At 39.3% G+C, this 14,403-nt stretch overlaps 1 protein-coding gene and 1 pseudogene across 3 annotated transcripts in view; both read right to left on the bottom strand.

The window, feature by feature from the left end:
• Positions 1 to 14,403, bottom strand: part of Ttc33 (tetratricopeptide repeat domain 33) — a 46,993-nt gene that overhangs the window by 10,389 nt on the left and 22,201 nt on the right. For all 3 annotated transcript variants that reach the window (XM_021660105.2, XM_021660104.2, XM_021660103.2), the window contains exons 3-4: positions 9,799 to 9,880; positions 5,311 to 5,442 (exon numbers count right to left, since the gene is read on the bottom strand). In XM_021660105.2, the coding sequence (XP_021515780.1) occupies positions 5,311 to 5,442; positions 9,799 to 9,880 (214 nt within the window). The remainder of the gene's footprint in view (positions 1 to 5,310; positions 5,443 to 9,798; positions 9,881 to 14,403) is intronic.
• LOC132653235 (heat shock protein HSP 90-alpha A2-like) lies at positions 8,653 to 9,487 on the bottom strand (annotated as a pseudogene).

The following is a 14,403-nucleotide window of genomic DNA, read 5'->3' on the forward strand; positions in this document are numbered from 1 at the left end:
GGTCTCCAACAAGGAGAGCAACAGAACAAGAAAATTTGAACACAGGGAACTTCCCAGAGACTCATACTCTATCCAAGGTCTATTCATAGAGATTACCCAGAACCCCTGCACAGATGTAGCCCAGGGCAGTTCAGAGTCCAATTGGGTTACATAGTAATGTGAAGAGGGACCGCCTCTGACATAATCTGATTGGCTTGCTCTTTGATCACCTCCCCCTGGGGGGGAGCAGCCTTACCAGGCCACAGTAGAGGACAATGCAGCCACTTTTGATGTGAACTGATGGACTAAGATCAGAAAGGAGAGGAGAACCTCCCCTATCAGTGGACCTGGGGAGTGGCATGCATGCAGAGGGAGGAAGGAGGGTGGGATTGGGAGGGGAGGAGGGAGGGGCTTATGGGGGGATGCAGAATGAATAAAGTGTAATTGATGAAATTTAAAAAAAAAAAAAGGAAAAAAAATTTAAGAACCTTAAATGACTTTCAAAAGTGGGGGAAAACATGGAGTTAGTCAATTTACATGGAGCACATCTCGCCCCTGGGGGCAATGGTCTCCTGAACCTACTCAGACCTCAGACACCACCACTGCTAGTTCTAGAACTGATGCAGGATGTTCCAACGAGGGGGTTAAGGCTTCCCATAATATTTCCTATAAGCCCACACCTGTTTGTCTATATCCCCCATTTTTATTCATTATTAGCCAGATAGAGCCAAGTAATTGTGGTGATGATACTTGCTTTTTTGCCCAATGCTGGAATGCTAGTAAATTTAGGTATGCCCTGATTACTCACATGCCTAGCTGGTTGCCTATGCCCTTTGATGCCCCTCACCCTATGACTCTCTTCAGACAGAAAAGGGATCTTGGAATTACAGCTGCCATTGTTACTGCCATCTCATTGGCGGCTGTTGGAGCTACCACCGCGGCATTAGCCATGAGTCATACTGTGCAGACTGCTCAGACCCCGAATAATCTTTTAGCCAATGTAGCTCATGCCTTAGATGTACAAAAAGAAATTAATGCTCAACTAAAAGGAGGCTTGATGGTGTTCAATCAGAGGATTGACCTCGTGCAGGAGCAAATTGATACCCTATGGCAAATCGCTCAACTTGGCTGTCAATGAAAGTATGCTGGACTTTGAGTCACTAGCATACAACATGAAAATTTTCCCTGTGCTGCAAATCTGTCTAAACAATTGTCGAGCTATATTTTAGGTAATTGGACTAGAGAATTCGATACTACGATGGAGCAGCTGAGAGTGGCCATTGTCACGGTAAATTCTACCAGAGTGGACGCAGAACTAGCCACAGGATTATCATCATGGATTGCTGCAGCAGCCATGAATCATCTGAAGGAATGGGAAGGCATGGGATCGTTAGCAGGCCTTCTGGTGTTGGTCTCCTTGGTTTGCCTGTGGTATATATGCAAGATTAGAGTCTCACAACAGCGTAATGCAGCCATGACCATTCAGGCCTTTACAGCCATTGAAGCAGGACAGTCTCCCCAAGCATGCTTGGCTACCATAAAAAGCTAAAATATTACGCTCAGGATGCGAGGCTAAGCACTGCACTCAGGGTCAGCCGCTTTCGACCCAGAGAAGAGCATGTCTGATTGCATGCGGGTTGATGCCCCAGTTCCCGCCTCTGAGAAAAAGGTATCAGACGGGTCTGATGCTCTTTGGGTGAATGACACCTAAATGAACATCGGTACAAAGTCCCAATTTATTTCTAATATCAGAGATCAGACCTCTACTCTTGCCTGATGCGTCTAAAACAAAAAGGGGGAACTGTAGAGAGCTGCGGAATGCCGCGCCTTAAAGATGGAGCTGGTTTCTGCCTTCCACCTTCCCGATGGTGAGTGCTCTCTGTCATGAACAACTCCACATTTGGCTAAGGCCAAGGATCTGGCTTGCTTCCATGTATGTGGACCTATCTGCACTGCCCACATGGCACGCTGGGGTTGGCTACCCAGAGGGTATTTAAGCTGTGGGCTGGCTTTCCCCAGGGTCAGATGATTGTTCAAGGTTCCTGAATAAACTGCATTGAAAAAAAAAAAATCATGAAAAAAAAATCACACAAATGGGGTGAAAGAAGTAAAATTACACCTATTTGTAGATGAAACCCTAAAGGCGCCACAAGAAAACTGTCAGAACTGCCTGTCATGGGGTCAGGAAACTGATCCAGGAAAATGACTTGTACCAAGGAGGTCAGGGCTGGACAAAACAGTGAATCTCAGTTAAAACAAAACAAAACAAAACAAAAAAAACAATGAAAACAAAAATCTATTAAGACTAATAAACTCTACAAAGCTGCAATATATGAAATCAACATACAAGGCTTGATTATTCCTCTACACACTGGGAACTATGTGAAGAAAAAAAATTGGATGAGCTCACATACAAAAGCAACTACTAAGACGTGAAAGGCTTACACCCTAAAACCCACAAACCATGGCTAAAGGAAACTAAAGACACAAACGGAGCAATATTCCATGCTCATGAGTTAGAAAAGTTAGTACCAATAAAATGCATATACTAGCCACAGCAAAACTACAGATTCAGTATAACACATACCAACATCCCGATGTAATTTTAATAGAAACAGAAAGGAAAATTCTGAAATTCATATAGGACTACAAAAGCCCTAGAATTATCAAATCAATTTTGAAGAAAGACAAAGCCAAAAGCATTGAACTTCCTGATTTCCAAAATGTGTTATAAAGTTACTGCACAAAAAAACAGTAGTTCACTGATGTAAAGAAGTTATGCAAACAAAGCATCTAGCACAAGAATTATCATAGTATTAAAACCACTGACTAAAATAAGACTGGGAAAATAGGAAAAACATTGGGGAAGTAAGACTTTTAAGCAGTGAGTATCACAAACAGCCACAAAAAAAAAAAAAAAAAAAAAAAAAAAAAAAAAAAAAAAGCAAAAGGTGATAATGACAGATGCCACACCAGAAAAGGCAGGCCCAAACTAATTTCAGCACTGGTGACTAAGGGCCACATAAGTGGACAAAACCAGTGTTTATAAACAGCTACTTACTTGTTTTCTAACTCTCCTTTCTTTTTCTAGGCTCCAGTAAACCTTAAATGTTTTTCCGTACTCCCATTCTTTGTTTTTTCTTGAACCATGATCTTATTCTTTCATCCTCTGTCACCCTCAACTAGAATTCTCCTAACATCCTAACAAGCCTTTCCTACTCTTCTTTGCTCTTGTCCTTCTGCTTTCTCATTCTCCCATTCCACTAAACATATGTATTTCCTGCAAGTATTTTCCAATGAGGAGAAGAGTAGGATACAATAATATAAAATTGGCAATAGGGTAAAAGGGGGAGAGGAAAGGGAAGCAGGGAAAATAACACTAAGGATATTTGATGACATACCCTTGAGGAATCATATTATTTTTATGTACCTAAAATTACAGATAATGCATTCGTGTGTGTGTGTGTGTGTGTGTGTGTGTGTGTGTGTGTGTGTTATGCCACTCGGGCTAACACTGCTTCCTCCAAGAGCCACAGACTAAGAAAAACTCCAGTACCAGGCATGAGAAACCCAGTTTCAGGGTATTGATCAGGGTAGTCCAAGAGACTCCTAAAACATTACAGGGTGTAGCAGCTGCTTTTGGTTGCCTTTCAGAAGTGAAACATTAGTCCCTATTGCTAGAGATATCATGCACTTTGGATACAAGACTCAGAAAATCTGAACTAGGTCTCACCTAAAATTCTCCTCTCTAAGGATAAACTTTTATAGCACTGGAAAGTACTATATAAATTGCCAAGGGAGAGGAAGCAACCAAAAGTCTTATCAACCTGTAATGCCTGTGAACCACTATAATGACCAACATGGCAAAACATGACTAAGCATGCAATAATAGTGCTCATATCTTGGTGGTAAGCAATAGTTACCTAATAGGATTTAAGGCCTGCTCAATGGGAAGGAAATGATGCCTGGTACTGGAAACCTAGCCAACTTTCTGGGGCAACTAAGCATAGATCTTGGAGAAGACCCTTCTAGTGCCACGTTAACAAACCAGCACAATTTATAACTATACTTTAAATACTTCACCTTACACCCACAGTAAGTGTAGCTCACACCACTCATCAAAGAAAACCCTCTTTGCAAAAGATGGAAACCTGTTGGATTACAGAAAACCACAACTGGTCAAAATAATGGAATCAACTGATCATGAGGCACCCAGCCACAATACATATCTACAACTTCTGAATCGAAGGCCCAGGGGCCATCAAAGTAGAGGGAGACAAAAGAGTACGAACCAGAGGACTAAGAAATCTGCTGTAAGGCTGTATGTCCTACAACGAGTAAGAGCCAGAAGACTTGGAAATCTGCTGTGAGGCTGTATGTCCTACAAAGGACAAAAGAGCTTCCCCATTAGACTTCAGTGATATGGATGCCTACATAAGACCAAGTACAATACCAACATCCATGGTAATGTGGAAGGGGTAAATAGCTCACAGGGCTCCACTACTAGAAAAAGAACTACCGGCAAATAAGGAATCCTGAGAGTGGGAGAAATAGTCATCCCCAGGAATGAGCACCCTAACTAGCTATCGAATACCAACTGATCAGCCCTGAAATCAAACCATGCAATTACCACTAAATAGACTAAGAAGGGTATACTTATATATTTGTAGGTTTACATACACTATTATATATCTACAGATACAATAACAAAGAAAAAGAGGCCATGAATTTGAGAAGGAACAAAGGAAAGAACATGGGACAGGCTGGAGGCAAGAAAAAAAGGAGGAAATTATGTAATTTAAAATTTTTAATTTTTAAAAATGCCAAATAGAAAAAGATTAAATACAAGTGGCCAGTAAACATGAAAAAAAAATGTTCAGCCTCATTAGCTATCAGAGAATGTAAATCAAAACTCGATGAGATTCCCATCATGAAAAGCATACAAGTTTTTTTAGGCAAAAACAAACAAACAAACAAGAAATTGATGTATCACTTGACCTATTTTGATTCAGCTATACCATTCCTGGGTATTTACTCAAAGGACACCAAGTAGACATACCACAGAGATACTTACACATCAATATTTATGTAACACTATTCACAACAACTAACTAGGAAATAACCCACGTGCCCAACCTTAGAGGAAGAATAAGGAAAGTATGGTATGTATACATATACATACCTGAACCAACAGGTAATGGAGAAAAAAAGAGAGTAGAGACAACACAGAAAAACAGGGTGAGGCAGTACATAACATGCAATTATAAGAAATTTACTTTAAAAATCAAACTATACTTAAATTTGAGCATTATAACAATCTAATTTCTTTACCAGGACTATCTCTCCTAATCCAAGCTGAGCACGACCTAAGGTTTGCCATGACTCCCATGAGTGTGGGTTACGCTTGACAGCCATTTCTGCTGCGTGTACTGCTGGGAACATTTCATGCAGAGACATCAGGACCTATGTGCCAAAAAGAAGAAAAAACAAAACCCGTCACAGTGTATGTAAGATAAACCAACAAACTACAGGTGGATAATCATACATGAACAATGATTGTCCTTTACGAATTTTTTAATCTGACATACAGCATTTCCTTGACTTTTATTTCCTGCTTAAAATTCATTATCAGAAATTCTAGACCTTTTTTCACTTCCAAAATAAGTAAAAATATAAAGCATCTCTATGTCACCCTGGTCCAAACCAAGGGGTTTTAGCTAGGAGCGATCTGAGGTGCACATTTCACTTCTAGTTACTCTATTTACAGTGTACTTGTTAGGAAACACTCAAATCTTGCTGTTAAAACTAGATAAAAGAATTTAACCAACCATCCTGTTCCAAGTACACATCACCCTGTTGTGAAAATAAAACATCCTGTAGGCCTCACAACTATATTTTTCAAGCCACACAAACCATAAAGTTCACAGGACTAGAGAACTATGTTTCACTTCAACCCATGGAGAACCATTTATTGCACCTATAATCTTTGGATCCATGAACATTTTGGAACATTCCTGACACAAGCACTGTTCTTAGGTTCTAAATTAAACTCTTCATATATGTCACCATAAATCTTGCCTAAGCTGGCCTGAGACTCCTGACTCTCCTTGCTGTCTAAGTGTTGGTGTCATAGGCATGTGCTACCACAACTAGCTCTGCATAAGACTTCTAATATTCCTTAGAAACCTAATTCGGGTACTCATACGTTTTCTACATAGAATTTCTCCACAAAATGTTAGAAACATCTACTTACCACAGATGTTATTTTTAACTGGTAATAAATCACATCTATTCCAGCCTTTCACTATTTTCTTTTTACCTGGGCTGTATTTATCTTTTAGGCAGGTGTGACTTGGGCACTCCACTTTCACTCATAAGCCTTACTTAGTTACTATTTGACTGGCTTTCTGAGACCTAGGGAGTTTTAAAGTTTTGTGCCTCAGTATTTCCTCTGGGCAACAAGCCCTGTAGGGAATTCTTTCTATCAAAATGATTCAGATTACATACTTATTTCTAAATTTAGCACACATAGAAATAACTGGAGAGATTGGAAATTTTGAAAAGAAATTCTAAAAGATGAACTCAAAACATTTTTTTTTTTTTAACCAAGATACATCTTAGAACACTTCAGTGGCAGGATCTAGTCTACTAAGGAATTCAGCTTGATAGCAATCACAAAGTTAACACACATTATATGACTTCCTTTAACAAACGTTCTACTAACCTGTTCAAATCAGCCAAGATAAAACCAGAAAAGGCATTTCTAGCTTTTCTTTAATGTGAAAGCAGAAAGAACCTTTATAGTCTTTGTCATGTCACAAAGATTTTTTTTTTAAATGTTAACAAAAATAAACCAAAAAAAAAAAAAATCCTGGAAAATAGAAGAAATGAAGGTAAAGTACTGAAAATATAACAACGTCGTTCTTCTGATGAAGCCAGTCTCCTTCCAGAAGTGGCCTCTCCTCAGGCACAGCAGCAGGGGTATGGTAGACACAGGTAGGGATCATCTTCAAAAACACTTAGGCCAAGTCTGACTACCCTTGGAGACCCCGTAAGTATGTGTCTGGAGATCTTCCAGACTGAATCCAGAATTACAGGTGCTTACAGCAAAATGACCAGACCCTTCACAGACATGCCATCTTCCTCAGCCTTCATCTTCTGCTTTAGGCCTCAGAAACGGGTGGTCATAGTATATCCACAGGTGTTTGTTGCCATGTAACTCACTGTTAAATTGTCTCTTGAGGCTTGACTCTTTCTGAGTTTGCTGTCTACTCATATATGCTTGTGGCATACAGCTGAGGAACTTAAATTTGATATGATTATCTTTTCTACCTTCATTTCCAATATTTCTTTCCATACTTTTACATAAATTTTGTCTTTTTTATTTCTATTTTTTTTCTCTCTTCTTCATTTTCTGGAAGTTTCATTCCCTTCCTCTTTGGTAACTGACATTAAAGTCCTTCAACTCTTGAGCACAGTATTCATCAATGGGCTTTACTGTATGCATCATTCCTAAGCCATGCTTCTGGAAATAATACACAAAGGCCAAGCTAGCTATAAAGTACTTGGCCTCATCTGTAACAAAATAGATCTGTTTCTTGTTTTTCCTTATTCTGGTACAGCAATACTTGAGAAACTCTCTCATACACAGAGCAGATGGAGTACTATAACAGCTCTGAAAATTGTTGCAATTGAGTCTTTAATGATTTCCAAGTTACATTTTTCAAGAACTTTTCATAAAACTTTTCATTATCTTCCACCAGTTCAGTGAAAAGTTCTAAGCAATTTTTAACCAAATTCATGTTGATAACATTCAAAATTCTGCTTTGATACAACTTATCACAGGAACTATTTAGAGGCAAATCCTTGACATCTGCCACCCCAGCAATGACAATCAGATACTTGGGGATTAACTCCTTATAGACATGATGGAAACAACATACATACAACTTAATGCTATTTTTTTTTTTTTCTTTTTCCACTGCTATCAAACAGATCAAAAGGAACATATCCTGGGACAAAAATAGAATTCAAATGCCCTTCACTGCCAACTGTGCTTCCTAATCATTTGCCAACCTCTGATAGACCTGTCCACATTCTTCATTAATAATGTCATCAGGATTTCGGGTCCAAATAGGATTTGTTTTGTTGAGTGTTTCTTGACCAATGTACGTTTCCTTAATCTTTTTCTTGTCACCATTTGTCTTAGTTAAGGTTTCTATTGCTGTGAAGAGACACCATGAGCAGACAACTCTTGCAAAAAAAAAACATTTAATTGGGCTAGTTCAGAGAGTTAGTCCATTGTCATCATGGCATGAAGCATGGCTGGACACAGGCAAACATGGTGCTAGAAAGGTAGCTGAGAGTGCTACATCTGGATCCACAGGCAAAGAGCAGGAACAGAGTACCACACTGGGCCTAGCCTGAGCACCTGAGACCTCAAAGCCTGCCCTCAGAGATACACTTCCTCCAACAATGTCACACCCATTCTAAGGCCACACCTCCTAATAGTGCCATTCCCTATGAGCCTATAAGGGCCATTTTCTTTCAAATGACCACACCATTCTCCTCCCCCATCCCTCATTCTCCCTGATCATCCCCTTCCTCCTCCTTCTTCTGAATGAACAATTTCTATTTAAGGTTTATCACCAGACTTCTTTCTTCCTTATCTTCAGCCTCATGATCACAGACCTCTCTCACAATCCTCCACAAAGACAGTAACAGGCTAGCCAATAAACTGAGAATGCTTCTTCACAATCTCTTCTATTAATCTTTCTTCCCAGTACTCAGTTTGGCCTTCTCTCAGAAATAGGCTGGTCTTTGTTCCATGGGCCATAGAGTCCCCTGTGGCAGTCTTCACTGTGAATAATCTCTCTAATAATCTCTCTGGGAATCAGTATGATTCCCAGTCATACTGTTCATCATTATTATGCTGGGTGCTCACATTTACTTTCTTAGAAGCCAAGTATACAGTTTAAAAAAAAAACAAAAACAAAAAACTGGCCAACCAGAGAGATATCTATATCTGCACCAGCCTATAAAGCCCGCATAAAGGCTTTAGCCCCAAACTTGTTAACAGTACCAAAGCTGTTGATCAAGTCAACCCTGGTCATTCTAATTCCAGTATCCGAAATAGTGAGAGTATGATCATGTTTGCCAGAAATAGGAAATGGTATACAGCTCCTTCCCACAGCCTTGTGTACTGGGATCTAGTATGTTCTCACATCTACTTTATCCAAAGCACCTGAAAATTCTGAACTGAACCCTCTAAGAAAGATCTCTTTGCGTAGAAATTACTGATAACCAAGTGACATTAACTAAACAATTTGTACATGAAAGGCAGTTTCTACTTCTTCCTCCTCCACTAGTCAGGCATAGGTCTGGGTTTCCTCAAGCATCTTCAGATGACTAATGAGTGATTAATACTTGTTCCACTAGTAGCAGCTCTGGATGCTGGAGCAACAGACCCATACCATTTTTTTTTAATATCTTCTAAAATGCAATGCATGTCCATTTTGAAAAAAAATAAGCTATTAGTAGACTATTGAAAAGAAAAGTAGAAACTTTTTATCTATTTAAAAAATTTAGTAGTAATTTTATCTGTATGCTATAACTTCTTAGAGCTAGGCTGAAATAGCAGTTGAGCTCATTGCAAAAGCAAACACATTTCTAATTTTATACACAAAACAAAGCTATTAATTACATGCTAATTTTTAGAAAATGAGTTATATTGGAAAAGAGCAGGCAAATTTGTTCACTGCTCCCTGAACAAATACAGCATAATTATATAATAAAAATCAAATTTCTTATAATTATTACCTGTGATTTCATCTCATAAAGGGTGGCATCATCTGGGGTTAGCTGTAGTGCTTCATCCCACTTCTGAATCGCCTCCTGGTATCTGTAGTTGTTAAAGTTACATTAATATCACTAAATCTTTCAGAGTACATGTTAAAATTTAAAATTGGGAACGTGAAGATAATTACTAAGAAAATTTTCTACTAGGGATTAATACTGTTATAAAACCTTAGGTAAATTAAAGAAAGGAAAGGAAAAAGACAACAAAAGAGAAAAGGGCAGAATATAAATAAGAGATCTTACAAATCTCCTTCTAAAATGTTGGAGCTTGGGCTAGCAAGATGGCTCAGGGGGGAAAGCCTAACCTCCAAGCCACTCCCTGGAACCCACTTAGAGGTAGAAGCACAGAAAAAACTCTGCAAACTTGTCCTCTGACCTCCACACACACAGCACAGCATGTACACACACAATAATAGTAATAATAACAACAAAAATAATATATTTTAAGAGATTTGTAGGTTGAGAAATCATTACCAAAATGTCTTTCCTTTTTAATTAACTTCAATGAGACATATATGCTCAAGGATTTGTCTTAAAAGGTTGCAATCCAGTTACATACCTAGGTTCTGCTATAGCAATCTACCTGCCAGAGTTGACAGTCTGTCCTGACTAGTTTTATGACAACCAGAATTTCTACATTCATCTAAAAGGAGAAAACCTTAATTGAGAAAATGTCTCCATAAGATCAGATTGTAGGTGGGCAAACCTGTAGGGCATTTTCTTGGTTAGGGATTGAGCCTGCTGTGGGTGGGGCCACTCTGGGCTGGTGGTCCTGCTCTACAGGAAGCATGCTGAGCAAACCATGACAGCAAGTCAGTGAGCAGCACCTTTCATGGCCTCTGCACAGCTCCTGCCTCCAGTATCCTGGCTTATGTTCCTGTCATGACTTCAATGATAAACAGTGATGTGGAAATGTAAGCAAATAAATCCTTTCCTTCCCAAATTGCTTTTGATCATGGAATGGACAATTGTCTATTTTTGTTCATAACTATAAATACAGGGCAAGCTTAAGAGATGGGTAAAATGCACCCAAAATAATACGCAGACAACTTCTCGTATGTTGCGGTTGGTCTGGATGGTGGCACTGTTTAGAAAGGTTTTGGAACCTTTAAGAGATCGTCTCAGTGGGAAATGGATCACTGGGGGCTGACCTAAACACTTTAAATACCAGCCCTGCCCCCTGCCTCCTACCTTGATCCTGTTCTGCCAGGTGTGAGACATGAAGAGTCCTAAAACTACACACTCCTGCCAGCACCGAGCTCCCTGCCTTCATTGCTTCCCTTCCATGGTGGACTGCATCCCATCAAACTGGGAGATAACATAAACTCTTCCCCCTTAAGCTGTTTCTTATCAAGTATTTCGTCACAGCAACAAGAAAAATAACTAATGCACACTACCAACTTTGAAGATTGAGAGCCAGTGTTCAACTAGTATCTTCAATGTTACCCACAGAGAGCTAAACTCAGAAATTCTAGAAGTCCCCTTAGCACAATTCATGCAAAACTTTCACAGGCTTTTCCTGCTCCTTAGGCAGTGCTTATGAGCACTGGTCCTAGTTCCAAGTACTTGAACACGTCTGCAGTCACAGGGCTGTGAATCACTGACAATCTCTGTCACGGTCAGTATTATCAAGGACTATCTTCTCTTAATCATTTCTTGTTTTCCAGACCTTTCATTTCCTCAGTATGTGTTCTGTATGTACAATATATAATACTTGATAATAAACAACTGTTACTGATTCATAGTCACTAATACATATTATAATCATATTACATATAGTAATACATATGTATACATATTATAATATTATATATAGTAATACATATGTATACATATTATACATATTATAATCATATTATATACACACACACACACACATATATATAAAATACTGTGTGCATGTATGTGTGGAGGCCATAGGATGATGTCCTCCTTTATTGTTCTCTGCCTTATTCACTTGAGAAAGGTCTTGTCTGAGCCTGAAACATCCAGTTTTTATAAGGCTATCTGGCCATCGAGCTCCTGAGGTCCATTATCTCTCATCCAACAATGCTGGGATTACAGGCATGCATAGTAACATCCAGCTTTTCAGTGAGTGCTGGAGGTTCATACGAAGGGCCTTATGCTTACTCCGCAGGCATGCTTACCCACTGAGTCATGTCCCCATCTAACTCACAAACTTTTTACTGCTATTTTAGAGTTCATTTCTGGTACTCAGGAGAATAAGATTACTGGATATTACAGCAGAAGCGAAACTCCATACACCTTGTTCTCACTGACTCTCTTAACTGCATTAAAGCTGCATCAAGAGACTAAACTAGACCATCAAAGTATTTTTAGTCCAATTATTTTTATTTATACCACATGCATAATTTTACATGGGCTGTAAATATACTTCTCATTTTCATGCTATACTGCTTGGAAAGGCAAGATATTTCTTATTCCTACATTACCAAAGGCTACCAGTCACTGAGCACTGACCACCATGCCAGTTACTTTACGTTCATTATTGTACTTGACCCTCACCAGAACCCCAGGTGGCATTAGTTATTCTCTCCATGTTATAACTACGAGAGATGAAAATTAAAAGAGGCCAACTTGGGCTGGAGAGATGGCTCAGAGGTTAAGAGCACTGGCTGTTCTACCAAAGGTCCTGAGTTCAATTCCCAGCAACCACATCGTGGCTCACAGCCATCTATGATGAGATCCTGTGCCCTCTTCTGGCATGTAGGTGTACATGCAGGCAGAATAATGTATAAATAATAAATAAATCTTTAAAAAAAAAAAAAGAGGCCAACTTGCCAAAAGTAGATGATGCTGTGGCTACAAGTGTGACGTAGGATTTGAAGGCAGCGAGTATGACATCAGAGCCTCACATTAAGCCACACTTGATCCTATTTCCTCACCAGGCATCCTTTTCAAGTGGCCATCCATACTGTTGACACAATGAAACTGCCTATTGACACACATTTCAGAAAGTGTCCACTGTATTAAGCAAAGTATTCTGTACTAGGACTCAAGCTCCCCAGAGGCTGGGAAGAGGCTCCATCAGTAAGGAGTATGCTGCACAAGCATGTAGACCTGACCTCAGTTCTACCGCCTCACATAAAAAGCCAAGCATGGCAGCAAGCCTGCAAGAGCAGGAGTGTGGAAACAGACAGGAGGATCCCTCGGCCTTACTGGCCAACCTCAGCTATCGGCAAACTCCAGGTTAAGCTTCATACCATCTTGACAAAGCACAAGAGTACACAGTGGGAGTGTGCTTTACAAAGTTTGCCTTTATAGTCATTAAAGGTGTGGCAGTCAACACAGTTATATCGAACAACTTTGCTATGGTGCTTGAAGCTTAACTACAAGTCATATGTTCAATGCAGAGAAGATGGCAACCTCTGATTCTAGTCAAACCACGCATAAATATGTTAGCCTAAACCACTGTTGGAGCCTTTTTGAGCTTCAGGCAGCTTTTAAGACATATTTTCACTATGTAGCCCTGGCCGGCCTAGAACTTACTACATACACCAGGCTGGCTTCAAACTCACAGATTCCCACCTGCCTCTGACTCCTAAATACTGAGATTAAAGGCATACACCAAGCCCAGCTCCTTCATAGCTTTTAGCTCACAGAATTCCATGATGAAAAGACATCTACTTGAGCACTATGTTTAATTCTAGTGAAAGACTACTCAAAATTTAGGAATTTAGGAATAATTGAGGAATTACTTTCTAATAATGTGAATAAAAACATTCTTACTCCTTATACCCAAACTACTTCATTATTCATCTGTTTTATTTTTTGTAAATAGCATTTTTACTATGTTTTCTTTACTCTTGAGACTTTCTTGCATGAAATATGATCATATCCACCCCCACTGCCCTCTTCCAGAAACCCCTCATGCCCTAACATGCCCAGTTTCTCTTCTTCTCCATCACCCATTAAGTCCAATCATTGTTGCTCATGTGTACATGGTTGCTGGTCTGTAAAGAAAAATGGGCAACCTACCAGTTCCCCCCAATTTTATGATGTGTCAGCACAATTCTTGGTATTTCCCCTTGATCTTATCTTTACCAGCAATAAATCACAAATCTAGGTTTTCAAATGTACAGTACATCTCATACATATATGAAACATTTCTTCATGTCTGTAGACCACAAGTCTCTCTATAGCACTCTTGATTAAAGGCTGAATATTATACAATTATAGCAAATATATATCTAGTTACTCAATAGTATTTTTATTGGTAGCTAGTAAAAATTGGGTTTTAACCACTCCTTTTTTTCAAGGGAAGGAGATCCAAGTTCTTCTACCCAGGCCACAGCTATGCAGAACAAAGAAAATTATGCAACCCAAATAAGCCAATCCAAGGTCAAGTTGACTATGTCAAACTATGGCCTGGTCAAACTGACATAAGCCTATCAGATTCTTCTTTGTGGAATCTGAAATTAGGAAACTGAAGAGTGGAAACTCTGTGGAGGAGCAAACTGATAAACCATGGAAATTAAGTAGCAGTAGGGCACAAGCATAGAAACTCAAGCTGTTCATTTTCAACCTTATTGAGGAAAAAAAAAA

Source organism: Meriones unguiculatus, chromosome 3 (assembly GCF_030254825.1).
Source record: "Meriones unguiculatus strain TT.TT164.6M chromosome 3, Bangor_MerUng_6.1, whole genome shotgun sequence".
Taxonomy (NCBI): domain Eukaryota; kingdom Metazoa; phylum Chordata; class Mammalia; order Rodentia; family Muridae; genus Meriones; species Meriones unguiculatus.